Raw genomic sequence first — 22,708 nt, 5'->3', positions numbered from 1 at the left:
CGCTTTCTGGTTGTAGTTGCAAATCTAGACTGTCACCAGCTGGTGATGAACCAAAATGGATTATTACAATTTACTGACAAAATGTGCATTTATTCATTCGCTAGTTTCCATGCAATATGCATACAGTCATTATGTTGAGGTAAGTTGCTTTATTCATAGCGTTTGCAAAGCGTTTCTGTGATTCATTGAATGGACAGCGAAGCTTTCAGCAGTAATACACTCAGCTCAGTATAAAGGTTTCATTTTAAATTCATATTTGTTATATATAAGCACCACACACACACACACACACACACACACACACACACACACACACACATTTTTTCACATGTTTTCTGTTCCGATGATAACAAAGCACAAACATGTAATCTTACTGGTACATTTGTGTAACCTTTTAAATAAATGAGCAAGTGTATAGTATGTTATTATTGTTATTATTATGCACTCTGTTCAAGACAAAATGCCCTTTCATCATCTTCTGTCATCTTTCACTACTCTCTTACATCATATTTCATATGTTTCAACATCCACATCCACACAAGTACATCAGTTTCACAATATAGGCATAAATGTTAGCAAAATGGCAATATATTTAAAATGTAAATGTCAAACAATATAAAATAAGTAAAATATTGAGTTTTTCAGAGAATGGCATCATTTCAAATCTAACACCTATTTTATTAAATGTGCTTTCCGTGTAAAAAAAAAAAAAAAAATAGATGAGTATAACAAAATACAAGAAGCTTAACTGTATGTGCATTTGTAGTGTATTCAAATTATAAAAGTATATATTTTAAAACTATTTGCAGATTATATAATTATAAAGGTAAAAGTACATGTTAGGTAGGGCCTACGTGATAATAATTATAAATTTTGTGTGTTATTATTTGATGCTACATTATGAATATATTTTAAATGTTCTTAGTTGCAACTATATATGTGAGAGAGACTCATGTAATCTGGATTACACATTCAGATTCCAAAAATGAAGTACTTGTAATTAGATTAATTTACATTTTAAAATACTCATAATCAGACTACAGTTACTTTTTATGGCTAACATGATTACATATTTACACAATAGTAATAATTTATTCAAAATGTATTGGTTCACGCTAAATCCTATTTGTCAGCTTTTACATTTTCCTTTCTGAAATAGCCTACCGCTTATATATACTCAGAAAGATTTTATTATATTTGGTATTTGTATGTTTTATTTTATGAATATCTGGATTCTTTGTCTAACTAACTTCACCAGTTCAAAACCTGTGCATGATGTTTAAAGTTACATTACGTTTCAAAGAAATCATTTCATGCCTCTTGTGATTTTTCTCTATAAAGTGCATAGAGCCAGCATTCATTCAACGCATGTGGAGGCAACTTTTGCTTTTATACAGTGGCTAAAATGGGCAAAGGTTATGTATAGCCTCTGTTTACATTTCTTTTACCCTTGGATTTGCCTGAAAATGAGAATTTTCTCATCAAATGTATAATGCATTATTTATTTATTTTTTTAGAACAAAGCTGGACAGTTTTTTAGCAGTGGTCATACCAACAACTGGGCAGTCTTGGTAAGTTTTAATAAATTAGGTTTGTGGACAAATAGTCTAATATTCGATCTGGAATCATTATTCGAAAAATAAAAACTAGGTTTCATTGATAAATATCGGCCGATAATTGATGCGCATCTCGTCAGTCAAGCCGGTTCTCTAATCAGTGGTAAATTCCATCAGGTGCACGATTTCACATAGAGCAGCTGTTACTACATAGAGACTTTGTTAACTGACAAGCTGCGCAAATCCACTTTCATTATCACCATTGATTTTACGCAGCTTGTCAGTTAACAACAGCTCTGTGTCTGTGAACCGGCTTTACTGACGAGATGCGCATTAATTATCAGCCGATATTTATTGTGCAACCCTAATAAAAACGTTTGAATTTTACTGTGTGTTTCTCAATATGGTAAACTTGATTTATCCTGTGACAAATCCATTAATATTCAAGTACCTCATCCAAATTTTTTGTGATTTAAGATAAGTAACAATCATTTTAATGATTTTTTTTTATCATTTACAATTTCTGCTTGCTAAAATATTTTAGATCTTGGCATAACTAGTAAAAAGTATATTCATAAAATGTATCAAATTTCCCATGGAGTTACGTGAATTTATTAATTTACATGATGACTATTCTGGGTTTAGAAATCATATATATATATATATATATATATATATATATATATATATATATATATATATATATATATTTTTTTTTTTAAACAGTGGTACAGTCTTCAAAGGAAAAAAGGGTTGGATCAAAATGAGAAATAGCTTGTTTTTTAAACCGTTTTAATGCCGTACCTTGTTTTATTTAAAATTATCATATTTTTCTAATTTAAAATAAATTGAAGTCCTCCTTAGAGGTTTTCTGAGGCCCCCTAGTGGGCCCTGACCCTCTTTATAACTCTTATTATAGTAGTGTTATTGTTAACTAAAACTAAATAAAGAATAGTTTTTGATAATTAAAATCAGGCTGAATAAAATGTACATATTAGATGAAAAACAAAACTTAAAATGTTCAAGTAGTAAAATTACTAAGACTGAAAGTAAAATAAAAATACATTGAATCTAAATGGGAGAAACAACAAGACACCACAGACTGTTGGTTAATGCGGTTTATCCATTGTTTTAGGCTGCTGTTGTAGTTTCTGTAAACATATTGGTTAAAGCTGACAGGTATTTAATGTAATTGAGGGTACATAAAGATATATTAAAATAGCAATATAATATAATGGCAATAATAGAAGAGAAAAAAGCAAATTTAGAGGTATAAGATGAATTTATAATGTATTTAGAATAACAAATTGCCAACATTCTTTCTTAATTGCTGCTTTTTCATGATTTTGGGAGTCTTATTATCATGTTTATGTCTAGGTCTGCACGTCTAGATTCTGGTTTAATTATCGGCATGTGGCAAACACACTGTCAGTATACAGAAGCGTAAAGAGGCTGGGCATTCCAGACAGGTAAACTTTCTCATTTACTTCAATTATGCTCTATGGCATTTTCTCTAGACACAAACAGTGGCTTGTTGAACCACAGTATAATTGGACCAATCTATTGTATATCAATTATTTTCCCTCCTGGCATCCTCATTACATAGTGACACATTATTTAAATAGTCTTTACCCACTGTTTTTCCATTACTTTATTTGTGTTCTCCAGAGATAGCTGCGTGTGTGCTCTCTTGTCACAACGAGGCACTGATATTTGAGTCTCTAGCCGAAGTAAAAGTCTTCCTGTCTGCTCTGATTAGATGTGTTTGCTCTGCTTTCCCAGTCACATTGTGCTGGTGCTAGCCGATGATATGGCCTGTAACTATAGAAACCCCAAACCAGCCACTGTGTTCAGTCATAAGAACATGGAGCTTAACGTGTATGGAGATGATGTGGAGGTGGATTATCGTGGATATGAGGTGAAGCTGCTCTTGGTTTTAAACAAATATGTTGGATGTCCAGTAAGGCTTGTCATCAGTTCTGCTAGTTGTTTCATAACAATATTGTTTTAAACTCAATTATAATATTTCTAACCAAAGTCATAGAAGATTCGACTGTTGCTTGTCTCTGAGTAGCATACAGCAGTGATGTTTCCTGAATGAACTGGTTAAGTGAACGATTCAATTACTTTACTGACTTTTAAGGACAGTCCGAGCGCCAACCTCCCGCTCTCTCTCGTGAGGCCAATAAGGAAGTGACTAAAACTGCAATTCATCGACTGGCCGCTTGAGGCTGGCTGCAAAAGATAGTCAGTCCCCATGTTAAAATGCCCAACTTTACAGCAGGAAAAAACATGTTTACAGCCTGGTTCAAAAAATGATTTTGGTCTAAATAGCTAATTTTGCCCTTCATGACAACTGTGAGGGGGGTGAATTTTTTTATACTCATCCGTTTAAATTATATTAAGACTTAAAGTTCTGCATAATTAAGGGCGTAGCCACTTGAGTGACAGGTGGATTGCCGCTGCTGACACTGCCGTCGCGCTAGGTGGGTGTGGCTTCAGCAACTAGCTCCCGCCTTTTTGCCCATTTTTGATTGTCCGGCAGAGTCGCGCTGTGACGCGCTGCCAAGATGGCGACGGCCCGCTCTACACACTTTAGGCTTCAAAAACACACTTCAGGAGACTACGGGTGACGTCACGGACACTACGTCCATGTTTTTATACAGTCTATGGGACAGTCACTATGGGCCTTATCATACAACAGGCGCAATGCGATGCGAGTGTTTTTTGCTAGTTTCAGCCCAATGTAGTTATCATTTACAAGTTCAGTGCCACATTGTTTAAAAAGCAAATGTGTGATCATGGATGTGCTGGTCTTGAAAAGAGGTGTGTTCAGGCGCATTTTTGGTGCATTGATATTTTGAAGCAACTGAAATAGACTGCGCCATTGACCAACTAAAACCTGGTCTAAAGTCAATGGCACATTTTTTATTTTTTGTTATTTTAAGAGCATGTTAGTAATATCTGCCCATACGCAGGTCAACAACGGTCATACACTCTGCTTATTACACACACAGGGACGTGCTGCAGCACACAAACATGCTAAATATGAAAAATTAAAGGATTACAATGTAAAATAATTTTATTGTGTAGACTACATAAATATAAAAATGCCTAAATATCATAATGGATAGTCACTGGATGAATCAGAATTATTTGCTTGCGCACGAGTAGCTCCGTTTCTTCTCTGGAGACACGTTCAGTCTTTGCACTTGCAAATTCCGCCATGTAAATAGCGAATCCGCCATTAAAGGGAATGGGAGATGAGGCTCTGGTTGGTTTATTGCATGTTATGCCCAAAACACAGCCATTACTCATTAAGAGAATAGGCACAACCCTTTTAGACCATGCGCCGGGTGCTTTGTCTGTTTTTTCCATTGTTAAACTAGCAAAAGTGGATTTGGACACGACCTAAGTGCAACTGCGCTTTAGACCATGTACTTAGATCGTTAAAATAGGGCCCTTTGAGTTTTAAGTACCCAAACCTAGACTCTGTCTTTGCACTTTTCACTTGCTTTTTGTGTCAGGTTTTCTTTTAAAAGCATGTCTTTTTAGTTTTGCAGGTCACAGTGGAGAATTTCCTGCGAGTCCTGACAGAGCGTCTCCCCCCCAGCACTCCTCGATCCAAACGGCTGCTTTCCGATGACCGCAGCAACATTCTCATCTACCTGACAGGTCAGACCAGTCACAGCCTCATTACTGGCTTTTTCATTCAAAGTTTTTTTTTCTTTTTTCTGAACCTGTGGGTGTCCACTTTCACAGGTCACGGTGGAAATGGCTTCCTGAAGTTCCAGGACTCTGAGGAGATCAGCAACATGGAGCTGGCTGATGCCTTTGAGCAGATGTGGCAAAAGAGGAGGTAATTATAGAAAGAGCTGCAGTGAACACGTAATAACTCGTAACATTTTTGACATTATTTAATCAATAATATATATACTCAATTATATTAGTTAATAATATTTTACACACACAATCTGTCTTGTTGGGAAAGATGTGTTCTGTTAAATGAATGGTTAAATGTCTGAATCCCACTCTGTATCCATGGATATCACTTTTATGTGCTTGACCGAGCCACTTAACCTTGGGTTGTTCCAGGGAGACTTCCGACATAACGAGTATTCTGTTAGATGATTTGCATAAAAAAGTGAATAAAATCTAGCCCCATTTGTCATACTAGTAGGACAGTTGAACAAATTTAAAACCGACAAGCAAGCACTACTCACATTTTATTTTTTCTTTATACAATTGTTAGTTCTGGTACTCAAATTAATGTGCCAAGCAGTATTCTAAGAGTGCTGATACAACAGTCCAAGAGCACTGAGACTTTTCATTATCACTTCACTTGTTTGCGCTTGTGCAGACCAACATAGTGACATGCTCTCAGTCGTACGATATCATTACGAAGGACTTACTTATTTGGGGGCCCTAAGCAAATTTAAGGTACGGGGCCCTAACATAATAAAAATGTGCTCTTGCACACCTAACCCTTATTTTGCTCTCTTTCTCTCTCTCTCTCTCTCTCTCTCTCTCTCTCTCATAGTTTATTGTTTATTTACCCCTTCGCAACTTAAGTAAAAAATTATAAGGCTACCTTGTTTTTTTCAGATCACAAATAAAGACATATATATATATATATATATATATATATATATATATATATATATATATATATATATATATATATATATATATATAAGAAATGCTTGCACTTGTCCATTTAATGAATTAAAGCTTCTTCAATCTTTTTACTAAAAGCAATCAAATGTCATAAAATTATCCCATGCAACTCGTCCAGTATTCCAAGTGTTCTTAAGGCATATGGTAGGGTTTGCTGAGAAACAGTTTGAAAATGTAATCTATTATTAAGTGAAAAAGCACCCAAGTGAATCATTTTGAACCAACAAGACAAATAAAATCTTGACATGAAATACAATACTTTCTTCTCTAAGGTTAATATATCTGTTCTGAGAATGTCAGACAGGATTATGCAGCCTAGAAAGTGCGCAAAGAGCACTCCCTCTGTAATAACTAAAAGCTGTCCTTCACTTCATTTCATCTCGATCTCACTACGTTCTGTTAATCAGTGTAGCTGTCTGCACTGGACAATGAATCTTATGTTTACATTGTATTAACTGTACACGTTGTTATAATGAGAGGATTCCTGAACTGGCAGAGCTCAGCACTTGACAAAAATCTGAGTGAACATTTGAAACTCTTGAGAACACAAATACACGTTTGCCAAATATGTTTTGCCAATATCAGATGGGGCCCTAAGTGTCCACAGCTTATAGGTTAGGTTAGGCCCGCCCCAGACAATAGTAACAAATTTATGAGACTTTATTAGTCAGTGAATCATTGATTTAACTGATTTGCCCACAAACGTGGGACATTAACTTGTCTTTTTCTATAAAACTATGCATGTTCAATCCAATCTTTATGAGTAAGTCATTGAAACATTCACTCAACTCATTAGTAGCGGCTTGGTTTCATTTGAAACTATTTTCATTGGTGGAGGAAAAATAAAGAAAGTACTCAACAACATTGCATCTAAAAATGTAATCAAAACTTGAAAAAAGTTTCTTAATGAAGATATTCATGGAATTCTTATTCAACCGCTGAATAAAACTAACGCCACACTTCCAAATGTATTCATACAGCTTTAAAATTCGGCTTTTGAGAGCGAATCGCAGAAATTGACCAAAACAAATTCCAAAACACACATAAAATATAACAAATTTAACATAAAACATGCAGTCTAGCCTTTATTGTGTGGCTCTTGGCCATAGCATTGATGTACATAGCTGAAGCCATGCTACAGCTGCCTAACATATTAATTGTGTGTTATAAATGCTCTAATAGGCTGTTTAGGTTTCAGTGCAGTGTAAATATTGTGGGAGGCTAGTTTGGGAGAGCTTCCTCTCTTCCTCTAGAGCACTAAAGCACTGGATGTTTTGCGCCTGTCAATGTGGTAATTGCAGGCTTGATCCAATAAATTACTTTTGTGCTTCATTGCTCCCCTATTACATGTCATGTTCATGCGATTCCAAGCCTTCTCATTCTCTTTTTCTCGCTCGTTAGAGATGGCTAGAAGTGGTTTCTAATTTTTATTATATATTTTATTTTGTGAATGGCGCATTAATGGATGCCAGGTTCTTGGTTACCGTGGCAACGGCTTGCAGAGAGTGCTGTGTTGGTTGTATTGTGAGCATTGCTCAGACGGCATTGAGCCCTGTACTGCAGGTCAGATCTAGCTCTTATTACTTCATGACCAGCTTCAGTTAGATTGCAACATTATCCAAGCAAAGTGATTTGAATCAGACAAGAATCAACCGGCTCTATAACGGCTTCCTTTCTTTGCAGGTACAACGAGTTGTTGTTCATCATAGACACCTGCCAGGGGGCCTCCATGTATGAGAGGTTTTACTCGCCCAACCTCATGGCCTTGGCCAGCAGCCAAGTGGGAGAGGACTCGCTCTCAGTGAGTCAAACCTTCTGATCTTGATCTTCTGCATATCTGACAGTTAACATTAGTTGTAGCTGTTTGGATATTATTGCAATTCTGCAGAACCTTTGAAAGATGATTGGAGCTTAAATGAAAAAACTATTCAAAGCAGTTTAGTATATGGCTTACGGATCATTACCTAAGATATTTCAGATTTTTTAAAGAAATTAATACTTTTGTGAAGCAAAGATGGATTTAATTAATAAAAGGTGACAGTGAAGACATTTATTATTGTACCAAAATATTCTTATTAGAAATAAATGCTGTTCTTCAGAACTTTTTGTTCATCAAAGGTTTCTGAAAAAATATCTGTTCCCACAGAGATATTAAGCAGCCCAACCGTTTTCAACATTGACAATAATAATGTTTCTTGATCACCAAATCAGCATATTAGAATGATTTCTGATAGATCATGTGACACTGAAGACTGGAAGATATTACATTTTAAAGTAAAGTTGAATGGTTATTTCAAATTGTAGTAATAGCTCCTCATATCACAGTTCCCACTGTATTTTTAATCAGATTAATGCAGTTTTTCAAAAACATAAAATAAAGTTAACTGACGGAATAGTATCTAAAATGTTTCATCAGATCAGCTATGTGAGCATTGTTAATCTTGTTAATGACATTATTGATGGAAAATGATTCTGAAGGGTTTGTTACTGATTTTGTTTACTATAATAAAGATAAGGCAGAAAAATATGTACAGTATCATGGCAATACTTTTAATTAAAACATTTTTTTTTCAAGGATATATTTATGTAGACATTTTTTAAATGCTTAAAATTTGGTAAAAAGTAAAAAAAAAAATTACAAGATAAAATTTATAAATATATATATTTTTTTAATAGTGTTATTGCAAAAAATTGATTGCAAATTATATATTGTTTAATTTAGTCACATTGGACTTGGTGTGAACAGGCTATAATACACTAAACTAGACGAGAAGGTCTGTAAACCATGATTCCCTAGAAAGCCCTGAACATTTATTGTTATTACAGATTTTAAATGATGAATATTTGAATTGGTTTACCTGTATTATTTTGTCCCTACAGCATCAGCCAGACTTGGCAATAGGGGTCCATTTGATGGACAAGTACACCTTCTACTTACTGGAGTTCCTGGAGGAAGTCCACCCCGCTAGCCAGGCCAACATGAACGATTTGGTAAGTGTGTGTATGTTTGTTTGGTGGTTGTTTATAATTCTAGCCAAATGATATGGAGAATGCAAGGTCCTGCAGGCGCATTTTCCTTATCCACCAGTACCAACTGAACTTAAAAAGGGTCTGTCACAAAGACATCCTGTCGCCTCAGATGAAAAGAACGGCCTTAGTGGACCACAGGTCTCTTAGCACGTCACTTTAAACAGAGTGGCTAATACAGCTGTAGGTCAGACAGCTTTGAAACAGTCAGGAGGGAGACCTTTTCTCTGAAGGCCTGGGTGAGCCTGAGTTTCTCTTTCATTCATCTGAGTGGTTGGAGTCCCACCAACTCCCACAATCCATTTTGATGCCCTCCACATCCTCTCTGCTTGGCACAGTGCTTCCTAGATCAAACAGGTCCAACAACAGCCTCTTTTCTGGCACTTTTTTGTTCCCCTTGCTCTTCTCTTACTCTCTCTCCATTCTACAGGATTAGCAACGATGTTATTGATTTCCCGTGGGAGAAAGAGAGACGTTTGAATGTTGATAGAGACGGGCCACTTGAACTCTCATGAATGATCTCTCGCATGAATGATCTCTCTTTCACTGTCATCAGAAAGATTGTGGAATGTCTTTCTGGCTTTCACTGTGCACTGGGAGTTGTGCTAAAAAATAATGTCCTTTTCGTTTATTTCTGAATTGCATCATGTACGCTCTTAAAACTTGCATCTGAACAGGATGTTCAGTAAATGTTGTTTAGAAGTCATCTCAAGGTTGGTTTGTCATCATTTCAGCCATAAATATATTACTGTTCAAAAGTTTGGGGTTAGTAAGACTTTTTTTTTTGGCTTTTTGATTTAATTCAATAAAAAAAAGTGACAGTAAAGACTTTTATATTGTTGTAAAAGTGTCTCTTTCAAATAGATATTCTTTTGAATTCCCTCTATCCTGAAAAAATGTCAGCAAAACTGTTTTCAACATAATAATAATAATGTTTTTAATGTACAAACCCAATTCCAAAAAAGTTGGGACAAGGAATGGAATAATTAACAAATCTCCTAAACGTATATTTAATTCACAATAGAATATAGATAACATATCAAATGTTGAAAGTAAGACATTTTGAAATTTCATGCCAAATATTGGCTCATTTTGGATTTCATGAGAGCTACACATTTCCAAAAAGTTGGGACGGGTAGCAATAAGAGGCCGGAAAGGTTCAATGTACATATAAGGAAGAGCTGGAGGACTGATTTGCAACTTATTAGGTCAATTGGCAACATGATTGGGTTAAAAAGAGCCCCTCAGAGTGGCAGTGTCTGTCAGAAGTCAAGATGGGCTGAGGATCACCAATTCCCCCAATGCTGCGGCGAAAAATAGTGAAGCAATATCAGAAAGGAGTTTCTCAGAGAAAAATTGCAAAGAGTTTGAAATTATCATCATCTACAGTGCATAATATCATCCAAAGATTCAGAGAATCTGGAACAATCTCTGTGCGTAAGGGTCAAGGCTGGAAAACCATACTGGATGCCCGTGATCTTCGTTCCCTTAGACGGCACTGCATCACATACAGGAATGTTACTGTAATGGAAATCACAACATGGGCTCAGGAATACTTCCAGAAAACATTGTCGGTGAACACAATCCACCGTGCCATTCACCGTTGCCGGCTAAAACTCTATAGGTCAAAAAAGAAGTCATATCTAAACATGATCCAGAAGCGCCGGCGTTTTCTCTGGGCCAAGGCTCATTTAAAATGGTGGAAAACTTTTCTGCATGTTTAATCCAGGTCAGACGAATCAAAATTTGAAGTTCTTTTTGGAAAACTGGGACACCATGTCATCCGGACTAAAGAGGACAAGGACAACCCAAGTTGTTATCAGCGCTCAGTTCAGAAGCCTGCATCTCTGATGGTATGGGGTTGCATCAGTGCATGTGGCATGGGCAGCTTACACATCTGGAAAGGCACCATCAATGCTGAAAGAGACATCCAAGTTCTAGAACAGTTTATGCTCCCATCCAGACGTCGTCTCTTTCAGGGAAGAACTTGCATTTTCCAACATGACAATGCCAGACCACATACTGCATCAATTACATCATGGCTGTGTAGAAGAAGGATCCGGGTACTGAAATGGCCAGCCTGCAGTCCAGATCTTTCACCCATAGAAAACATTTGGCGCATCTTAAAGAGGAAGATGCGAAAGAAGACCTAAGACAGTAGAGCAACTAGAAGCCTGTTTTAGACAAGAATGGGACAACATTCCTATTCCTAAACTTGAGCAACTTGTCTCCTCCGTCCCCAGACGTTTGCAGACTGTTATAAAAAGAAGAGGGGATGCCACACAGTGGTGAACATGGCCTTGTCCCAACTTTTTTTTTAGATGTGTTGATGCCATGAAATTTTAAATCAACTTATTTTTTCCCTTAAAATGATACATTTTCTCAGTTTAAACATTTGATATGTCATCTATGTTGTATTCTGAATACATAATGCAAATGATGGACTGTGATGTTTTTATTTATAGCTGCTTTTTCTTTTCATTAACATCCAAATAGTCAAGAATTTATAAAATTACTTGGTCTTTTTTTTTGTCTTTTGATTTAGCAGTTGCAGCTTATGAATTTAATAAGCTTATTTATTGCATTAGTTCTCAAATGATTTAACATGCATTTAACAAACATTTTCAAAGGACCTCTTGATGTTCTCGGTGAATTGTATTAAATTCTTCTGATTAGGTAGGCTTGAATCGTTTTAAAATAGTTTTATATTGGCATGTTTACAGAGATGCGGACTAAACAATGCAGTCGTTATTGTAAGATGATATGCCTCTAAACATGTTCCTGTTAAATCAACCATCTTAGTCCACATTACTGGTCTTACCGTGCATTATTCATATGCGGAAGCTATTCCAGTGAGGAAAAAAAAAGAGTCTCTGTACCCAGCAGGTCAAAATTTCCATTCTTTCCACAATCAACTGTAAACTCGCATTCAAGTCTGGCTCCATTCTGATACAGAAAGTCCACCTTTCACAATCCAATCATTTCCCAGTGAATAAAATCAGACATGATTGAATTTCTTTGAATATTCAGTTTCAGAATGTTCAGTGAAATATGCCATATTACGGAAAAGAAAAAATTAATTGTCAATGGTGAATGCAATTTAATGTTGACACACACTGCATTCCAGCTGGACAGGATTTGGTCTTAAAATATTTCATCCTGAGGTCATAGTGAAAAGGATGATTTAGAGCTTAGGGTGGATTAAGAGTAAAAAGTGTTTAGATAATGGCTTAAACCTTACAGAATGTGGACACATTGAGAAACAAATGTTTAATCCTTCAGAATGGAATGTATACAGGGTAACATTTTAATTACATTTGTTCCATATATTTAAAATGAAAATGATTTTGAAACCCTCCATGAGGTTTTAACAGCTTTTACCGGTTGCTTTTTTCATGTCCATGTTTCATCTGCAAGCTGATTTTCATTAATCTTTATAATCTGTTTTTGTAAGAATTCACAAGATCACATATTAGTGACATTTTCCTGTAAACCATGGCTGAATGTATAGGAACAGAGGTTATTTAAATGGTAACTTTTGTTATTTATAATTTTTTTTATTCATTTCTGACAGCTGACAGTTCAATTAAACTGCAAATCCATTTGGGAGTGAATGCGCTCTTAGAACTTGGCAACCCATAATTAATCTCTTTCGGAGTCTCAGTCCTATTTGACTGACAGTTGCGTATTTGTTTCAGTTTAAGGTGTGCCCACAGAGTCAGTGTGTGTCCACTCCGGGTCACCGTACTGACCTGTTCCAGAGGAATCCCGGGAGCGTCCTCATCACTGACTTTTTTGGAAGTGTCCACAAAGTGGAGAACACCAAGGACACTATCAATCTGACATCTTCTGTAAAGCCGACGATACAGAGGTGAGAACACAGTCATTATACTCTAAATGATATTGAGCATTACAGTTTCCTGGAAAAATGCAGTGTCTTCTGTAGTGAATTGAGTTAATTAGCCCATTCAGTGTTGACTTTGTTGGATAAAAAGCAGGATTGTATATAATTGAATGCAGTTGGCTTATACTGCCTGTATAATCATTGAAAGCTTAAATACTAATAGACATTAATTTGTGGTATAATGTGCGGGGCCGAGAATCGTGATAAATTCTGTTCATTGGGACCATGCATTTAAGTGACAAGATTTTACAACTATTTTTCTTTTTTTTCAGTTTTTTTTATGTTAACTGTGGTGGAAAATGATTTGACTCCTAAAGCCATAGTCCACCCCAAAAAAAAAATAGTATTGTTTACTCACCCTCACGATGACTTTTTTTTCTTCTGTGGAGCATTTGTCCATACAGTGAAAACCAATGGAAACAAAACTGTGTAGTTAAATTTTGGGGTGGAATGTCCCTTTAATATGGAAGCTTGTTTCTGGATGGTTGAATGGATAGATAGATAGATAGATAGATAGATAGATAGATAGATAGATAGATAGATAGATAGATAGATAGATAGATAGATAGATAGATAGATAGATAGATAGATAGCAATTATATAACCATATAATAATAATAAGAATAAAATTCTGCCAGATAATTGTCGATTTTCTTCAGTCTGGCATAATTAATGTTTTTTAAATGAACGTTTAGCGGTTATAGCAGCAGCCTTAATTAACCCAGTTTGAATGTTCCAGAGCAAACAGTCTAATTTAATCAAGCATTAGAAGCATTGTGGCTGTTCACTATTAAAAGCCTTATTAGTGATATTGACTCCTCTAATGACCCGTTAATGATTTTGCATACTGCTTCACCATGGTTACTGTGATCCTTGCCAAATCGGGTCACATGAGTTTCCAGTAAGATAAATATGTCTACTGTTGTTGATAAATACCATTTTACTTTTAATGATAATAAGACTATAAATGGTGAAGTCCTGCTGCAATCCATTTTACTAGCTAAAGATGTTTCTTCTAGAAGAGCAATTTCTTTTAAAAAGAGATAAGTTTCAAATCTGTCAGACTGTTTTTTTCAAAACAATCGCATTGTTCTCCCAGTCTAAACATGTTTAGTATACAGTTCTCTCTATGTGAACTCTATGTGAAGTAGAATTATTATTATAAAACACCCTTCAGAATTTCACTGTAAATAATGTAGCTATGAAAGGGTCCATCTGATTCAGGTCCAAACAAAGTGCTCAAATAAAACGAGGAAAATGTACAAGAGGGGGGCGGAAAAAAAGAAGGAAAGTTTTGTCCCAGATGAGGTCTGTGCTACTGCAGTTGACCTTTTCTGTGGTGGGCTGAAAGGAATATGAAATCCCAATAGAAGCTGGAGTTTGTGAGCTCATACAGGGGCTTCTGACCACAGCTACAGTACAGTAACAATTACCTGTGATGTAAATCTGATTCTCTTTACAATACTGAATATGCCGATTCACAATACACATGTGATTGTTCCTTTCTTTATCCAAAAGATATTTCTGAATATTAAGTTGATTGTTTGTTGTTGTTTTGTTTTTGAATTGTTTATAGTTTTCATCTTACATTAGGATTCTTTTTATTTTCAAATTTTTTGTATACATTTGATGGATTTCATTCACATCCAAACCTATACGGATTGTCTTTTCCCAGTTTTTTTTTTTTTTTATATATAAATAAGCACATATATATATATATATAAAGCACAGCATTAGTACTGTTTTACTTTAATATTTACTCTGGAAAATGATACATGGATTCTCAGTTAAATTGAGGTAAATATATATTTTAAATAAAGTGTTGGTGCATAATTTTGTCTTAAAGATATGAGGTTGTAGTTTTGATCATAGTTTCAGGATGTTATTTATTTATTTTATTTTTTTAAATAACACTCTTAAATTAAATAACAATTCCCAGGACCCATTTCCCATTGCTTAGGTCACTGTTTTACACAGCTCTACTAATGAACCTTCAGCTTAGCTCAGGTTTAATTTCACATTCAAAATGCAATAATACTACCAAAACCCTTCATACATATCTCAAATCAACTCATTGTTCTATAACAATAGCAAAGGTTATCAACCAAGGTTGTTTCTTTTGTTTCTGCTGTTACAGTTCACTACTGTATATGTTACATGGTCTATATACAACATTTTTCCTAGTTTACCCTTTGGTATGAATGGCAATGAAATTGAAAAGGCTAACACCATGCAGGAGTTCATGCAATTGTTTTGGTAGTGTTTCATTCTTTATTTTGGAAAGAGATTTCAGTTTCAGTTTTGTATTCCCTTATGTTTTGAACATAAGTTTAACAGTGTTATAAAGTGTATGTCAACATGCAAATTTTGATGGTGGTTGTCCAGGAAATAATTCAGTTTGATGGAGTCATTGAATGCATTTTGTGCCAAAGCGATGATAGCTGATCCACAGTTTAGCCTTTGAAGAAAGCTGTTGTGCTCACTGTGAGAAGAGTTTTGAAAAAGTGACCCAAGTACTGATAAATGTGTGCTAGAGATTGTAAAAAAACAAAAAAGCATAGCATTTGCATGCATTGTTGTGAAACAAGTCGGCCACGAGATGGCAGTAGTATTTCTTGGTTTGCTAATCTGAAAAGGAAAAAATATATTTCAGGTTTTCTGTGCTGTCAAACTAATCTGTAATGCAGTCAGTGTGTGGATAAGACTAGATAAACATGTATTAGATTCCTCAGCATCATAGTGAAGTGAATAAACTTTATCTACTGTAGCTGTATTGGAATAGCAGCAGCACATGATTCAAATCAAATTACATTTAGACCTAAATCTGAATCCTAATTCAAGTTTTTCCAAATTATTGCATTATTATTTAATTACTTACAATTGTCAGGGTTACAAGTCAGATTATGTAAACAGCATTATGCCTTTTTTCTAATCTTCATAGCATTTAATTCAATTCATTTGATTGTTACAAAGCAATTTCACAGTATAACAAACAGCAAATTATGAAAGAGCAGCTCTATAGGAGACAATAGTGTCAGCTCATTTTTAATTTTTCTAATTTTGATTTAATAACAGGGTCAGTGTTGCCGAGTTCATTTCAACTATAGTTCAGAAGACTATAGTGTCATTATTCAGCTCAAGTCAGGTCTGTTAAACCCCAGCATTAACTTATAGTAAAAAGTAGCAAGTGTAGTCTTCCAAAAATGTTTGTTCCTTTAAAGAAAGGTCACACTGGATTGTAAATGATGACAGAATATGCCTTTTTGGGTGAATAACCCCTTCAGGCTTCAGCATAGCAGAACATTGTTTTTCAGTGTGCTTAAAAGCTACACAACTTTTATTTTCCCTCTCCATGAGACATCTCTCGGAGCATGAGAGTAAAGGCATTACGACACTAAATCTTTCTGCAGCTATCCTGTTTTCCACCTCCTTTTCTCTGCAGTCTCTGCTGCTGTATCAGAGGGCTTCCATTAGGTAAATTAAGTTTTACAGAGGAGGATGGTTTAATAGACTCCCCACTTGTCTTTATGATACGTACCCACTCTTTACGAGATTGTATTGAAATTCAGGTTCGGCCAAGGTGATGATGTTGACTGCCTAGTGCAGGTCTCAAGTCTCACAGTAATTAAATGTCAGGTGATGTTACCAAATGAAAAATAAATCAGGAGATGCGGCATGGGCATAAAGGAAAGGAAAGTGTACTCTCAGTACACACTCACCCTCTGTAGACACGTTCTAATGGTTTTTCTTATAAATGGACCAAAGGAACTTTGATTAAAAGTTCATCCTGTTAAAATAGTTGCAAAATGCAGTGATGGATGTTGAATAATTTTGAGTCACTTTAAATGACTCATTAGCTTGAATTGGCAGATGTTTCCCGAAATGCTTTGGCGCTTATTAGTGGTGTTTGCTAAGGCAAGTATCATTACTAATGCGCATGCTTACAGTTTTCAACAAGAATCTGAAGGTGCGTTCACACCAACAGCAATTTACAGTGGTAAATCGACAGGAAGGCATTAGTTTTCATTGAGAGTTTCCAATTACCAGCGGCAATTTTCCAATTATGCAAGAACGACTGTTGGTGATGCAACAAAGCAGAGCTTCACTTTAAAGTCCTTATGAAGTTGCTACCCACTTTACTTCAATATTGTGATGTATTTCAGAGTAAAACTGAATATTGAATGAATAAATCAGAGTGCAGAGCTTGATTTTAAGCACACCTAAAGTAGACTGATGGTTGGAGGGGTGAGGTTTAGGTTGTCCAACCCAAGCTTAACAGAGAAATGCCATTCCAGAGGGGAAGTACATTTTCATATTAAGATTATGAAGACAGACATTTGTGGATTAACTTGCGCTGATTAATTGTTTACTGCATGAATAGTAATGTGCAGAAAAGTAAAATTGTTCAGTTTTGATTTCATGAGATCGTTTATGGTTTACGTGACACATCAGTCTGATTATTGTCCATCGGCCAGTGTGTCGTCATTAATGGCCTCGTTGCACTTAGTCGAACTTCTGTCTGTGTTTTTTTTTAAAATTCTAATTATAAGAAATGTTGAATTGGAGCTATAGTCCGTAAGTGAAAAATCACTCTGATTTGCTGTTCAGCTTAGTGAAAAGAGAAGAAGCAGACAGAAGTAATGGAAGCATTTAAAAAACAAATTCATATGGGCTTCTCATAATATATCATCAGCCCTAGTGGTGCATGCACAATCACATACTGTCTGAGTAGGTACTAGCTTTGAATTTGAACTATGGTTGGGAGATATGGCCAAAAAAATGATCAGGATAAAAGTTTTCATATCAGTTGATATTGATAACTATCATTATAAATTTCAAATCTTTATTACCTCATTCCTATATGGTGAAATGTAATTACTCTGACTGTTTTAAGTTTTAATAATATTAACCACTGGTCTTGCATAGTAGCATACATATCATGATAGCCACAGTTAAAACCACACATTGGTATGGTAAATATTTATATATGGTTTCTAGGTATTTGTATGAAAACCAGTAGTCTAAAGATATTTAGTATAAATGCATTAACTCTATAGCTTAATCACATAGAAATACTGAAATACTTTAATACATTTAATTAATGTGTACATAAATAATATCAAAACATTTCTTATGATTAACCCACATTTCTGCCACAGTACCATGGTGCACTTAGTGTTACTACAGTAAATCCATGTTAAATGCGTCATTGTGCATAGTGTTTCTCCTGTTTGTCAGTGCCATTTCAACTGGCTTTAAACTAGTTCACCGAGTAATTTGTGTTTTTTGCTGAATTTGAGGGCCTCAAACTAGATCTCACAGTGCTTTGCGTGACCGAGACTCATCAGTGAGAAAACACATTTGCTCAAGTAAGCTTGCGCTGCGCAGCATTTAGACTTTGGGCCAAGCGGATAAATGGTCAATGAGGCATTGTTCGCATGAGTAGCACTGTTTTATTCCTCTTTTGGTGCATAAACATTATATGGAACATTTATCAAACTCTTGTTATTGTTTTATCAGGAAAAATGACATCACAATCATTTTCTTTAATGTTTTGTCGCCCAGCCCTAATTCGAACTTACTTAGTAACCGATAAAAAAAAGGAAGTTCTATATAGTATTGAATACGGGTAGTATGAAAATAATTCGGACATTTTATAGCCATCATGTTGTTACTATTGTGTGACTTTTCATTGTCAGTTGCCTTACTTCACAGCCATTCATAAATCCTCTCCCGAGGCCTCATGGGACAGTAATGTGTCCATCGAATGCACACTTCAGAATGCGGGCAGAAGTAGTAGGTGTACTTTTCGCCTACTTTTCGCCTCACCTTTTTCGAATACTATGAATTCGTACTATTAGAGTAGTAACACACTACTCTTTTGGTGTACTGTTTTTCGCATACTGTGTAGTACTGTATACAATTTCAGATACAGAGTAAGTCTTTTGGTTTCTCTTCTTGAATGATGAATACAGACTACTGCCACCTGCTGGTATGGAGAGTTATTTTCTGCTCACACAGGCACAGAACATACATGCTAATGCTAATTGGCCAATGGATGTAGTTTCTGCGGTTTGATGAAACAGCAATCTGGCTAAAAGGCAGGCAATGTGAGGTGGTGTTCATTTTTGTCGCTTTGATTTGTCTAGACCTTTATTTAAATGCAGTGTGATGTAGCAACAACAATAATGGAGTTGAGTAGAAACCCTGCAGATACTCTGCAACCTCTGTGACAGTAATTGTTGTTTGTAATTAGGCCTAAGTATTACATTTTGTTGTGCAACTTGTCAAATTACATCTTGAACTGTACAGTTTGTTAAAGAGATTCTCAATAAGGATTTGAAGGATGAATCTGACATACTAGCATGCATCTAGATCTTTGGATCAGAATTTTATAAAGAAGGTAGGCTCTTTTTGACTTGGCCAAGTACGAAACAACCAAACAACCTCCCAAAATGCCTAAAATCTGATGCATAGCAGCACACACACAATTTATATTATTACTTGAAACAGTGAAAAACGATTTGTTACATTGCTACTGCAATGTTTTTATTACTGTTCCATTGTTTGAGTGTGGATGTTGTAGCCGACAGGCTCACAGTAAATAATGTAGCTGTGCTCTTGTTGCTTTTCCTTTTGCAGTAATTCAAGTCTAGCCATTTGAACTGAGACCAAAAGTGGTTCAATGTGCCTATACCATACACATGGCTAGAATGACAGGCCATTTTGTCAACTAACAGAAAAAAGACTCATCCCGGTAGACCGTGAATTGGTTGGCCAGGTCGCTCATTGAAATACAGGAATGATTTGTCGTCTGAAATGCTGTGCCCAACTATAGATTACCAATTGCCTCTGCTCTCCAACACATCGTTTTGTTAAACTCCGGTCCTCATTCTTCATGCAAACACTTTTCAGTTTGTTCAGTGAATAGCAAAGACACCTCTAAAATTACCTGTCAATCATCAACCTCATGTAACCCAACGAATATTTAAATTGCTTGATTCATTTTATTTGTCAGCTAACTGTATAGTGTTGCTTCAGCTAACTCTGAATGCATTATTTTCTTACAGAGAAATTACAGATTCCACAAAAATGTAGTCCAGTGGAATTTCATGGGGGCTTTCTACCACATTCTCTTTTCTTCCCTCCATTCATTATCAGAGACTATTTGTTTTCGTTTTGGTACCTTCCACTCCAGATCACTCTCGGCCTCAGTCAGTTGTTGTGTGGAATTGAGGGCTGCATACTGAATTTAATTCAAAGAGGTTATAGACAGCCAGGCTAAAGCAGACTATTTCGTCTGGTCCTGAGGATGGCTAACAGTGGTGAGGCTTTGGCTTCTTCAGCCCACTGCATCGTAATGTAGCTAGATTAGGGGGTGCTTCAATTTTACGGAACACAAAACAAGTAATTTGCTTAGTTTTTACCACAGGCCAAGTCTGAAAACATTACATTTAAAAAGGACTTGTTTTGTCTGTCATTAATACTGTTATCTATTATTTTCTTTTCTTTTCCTCAGGTCTGGAAGTGGCGATATGCAAATCGAATCTTTGTCGTATGTGGACCAACTTCCAGTGGCTGAAATTATTCATCAGGTAAGACTATAGTTGTTGTTGGAAAGTGTAGCTGAGGAAATGGTTGGAAAACAGCAGGATGAGTGTTTAACGGGATGCTTACTGAAACCTGTTATCAACTGAAATATGTATTTGATCAAAGGAGGTGAATCCAAATCACTCACCTAAGCCACAGCTTTTCCATTTACATATTTTTCTCTTTTCATTTAATTGCTTTTTTATTAAAATAATAGCGATAATGGGATTTACTGAAGTTAAAGCAATAACCTGTTCAGGTTATTTTAAGATAAAATTGTAGTAAAATGTACTCGAAGTAAATGTGTATGCTTCTGAAATATAGACCTGCAACAGCGCTTAATAGATAGATAGATAGTTAGATACTGTAGATAATTCATCAAAATGAATAAAAACACAAGGAAATGCAAACAGAGATTTTTATGCAAACCTGCAGTACTTCAAAAATTTGCGAAATAGCCCAATCATACTTTATGGATTTAATCTCAGTTTATTAAGTGATTACATATGCTAATGTATTTAATTATTGAAATGAGAATGTTCAACTTGATTCTCTTTAAATAATGTAATCACATGCGTGATTTTACTTTTCCTAATAGAACTCATATTCATTTCACTCTTGGTCTGAAAGAAACATTCATATGTTTTGTTTCTCTTTTTTGCATCTCCTTTGGTGTGAAATGACCTTTATTTATCCTTCATTAACATTAAAAATGTTCAATTGCTCCTTCATTTGAAACATTCCTTTTTTAACTTGTGTAAATCTAGCTTTTTTTATGTATGAATGTACATTTATATTCTGAGTTATTTTACCCTGCCATTAAATGACAGGAAAATAGTTAACAAAGCTGCAATGCAGTTTCTAATAGTGCTGCATAGGGCGTGACTGTAATTTTGACATCTGCTGCCATAATCCATCCCTCTATATAATTGTCCCCTTATCTGGAAAGGAGTGGAAAGCAAGAGTATTGTTTTATTTTTCAGTTGTAGCAAATATGAATGCAAAAATTACATTTGCTATATATCCCGGTTTTATAGTAGTTTTATTTCCAAGTGTTATTTGCACTAAATTTACATCTGATTATTTAATAAATCACTGTATTCTCATCCTGGCATCCATGTACTTTCATAAAATATGTTTCTGGCCTTAGAGAGGTCTGAATTAATTTCCAGCATTCACATATCAGCCAAAATCCTTGCAAACCACCTTGGAATGAACCAAATGTTAGAGGCGGACACAGACTATTGATGTACTTCTCCTAAATACCTGCTTAAATCTAGGACATATTTCAGTATTGCTTTTTCTTTGATACATCTGAATATTTTCCAGAATGCGATACAGGGATTGTCATATTCAATCGTGACTGAAGGAACACCTGTCAATTTTTTGATACTGTGGTTTTTCCGGCCAAACCCCAGGAGGGCTACAGGATATTGCTAAGGATTCAGGGCTGTCATGATTGATGATATCTAACTGTCATAACGGAGCTTTGCAGATGACATTTATAAATATGTGAATGTTCTATTCAGTGGGGTAATGCAGGAGATATGTAGTGGGATAAGTCGTCCTTCTAGCATTCATTCAGTCTGGAGTCTGATGATTGGACGCTCCCTCCCACTGCGTGTGGACTCTATTACTGGCCTCATGCAGGCTACATCAGAACCTTTGATCTCTCTGTATCCATTTCTTTTTTTTTTCTCTTCATTAATTTTTATTAGTGAGAATGTTGAGCTGAGAGTCTCTTTACTGATTCCTTTATTAAAATATTACTTCTGGACAAAATGTCCAAGCATTTGAAATGATTCCGTCTGAAGACCAAACGCTGTGATCTCATATGAACTTAACTGGTTAAATAATTTTAAATCCGTTTTTTTTTTGTTGCTATTCTCTGTATGTCCAAACATGTCCAATTTATCATCTTACTTTTGTACATAAATCCACAGTCGTCTTATGA

General features: G+C 35.5%; 1 protein-coding gene across 1 annotated transcript in view; it reads left to right on the top strand.

Annotated features, from left to right (window-relative positions):
- LOC132095862 (GPI-anchor transamidase-like) overlaps nucleotides 1-22,708 on the top strand; it is a 33,322-nt gene continuing 10,614 nt past the window's right edge. Inside the window, exons 1-10 of the mRNA XM_059500956.1 lie at nucleotides 1-139; nucleotides 1,518-1,571; nucleotides 2,934-3,025; nucleotides 3,339-3,474; nucleotides 5,120-5,231; nucleotides 5,319-5,415; nucleotides 7,917-8,034; nucleotides 9,114-9,224; nucleotides 12,959-13,131; nucleotides 20,684-20,759. Coding sequence (XP_059356939.1) covers nucleotides 56-139; nucleotides 1,518-1,571; nucleotides 2,934-3,025; nucleotides 3,339-3,474; nucleotides 5,120-5,231; nucleotides 5,319-5,415; nucleotides 7,917-8,034; nucleotides 9,114-9,224; nucleotides 12,959-13,131; nucleotides 20,684-20,759 — 1,053 coding nt within the window. The 5' untranslated portion in view covers nucleotides 1-55. The remainder of the gene's footprint in view (nucleotides 140-1,517; nucleotides 1,572-2,933; nucleotides 3,026-3,338; nucleotides 3,475-5,119; nucleotides 5,232-5,318; nucleotides 5,416-7,916; nucleotides 8,035-9,113; nucleotides 9,225-12,958; nucleotides 13,132-20,683; nucleotides 20,760-22,708) is intronic.

The sequence above is a fragment of the Carassius carassius genome, chromosome 20 (assembly GCF_963082965.1).
Source record: "Carassius carassius chromosome 20, fCarCar2.1, whole genome shotgun sequence".
NCBI lineage: Eukaryota > Metazoa > Chordata > Actinopteri > Cypriniformes > Cyprinidae > Carassius > Carassius carassius.
Note: the sequence above shows the minus strand (reverse complement) of the source record. Positions and strands in the feature narration are given on the sequence as shown.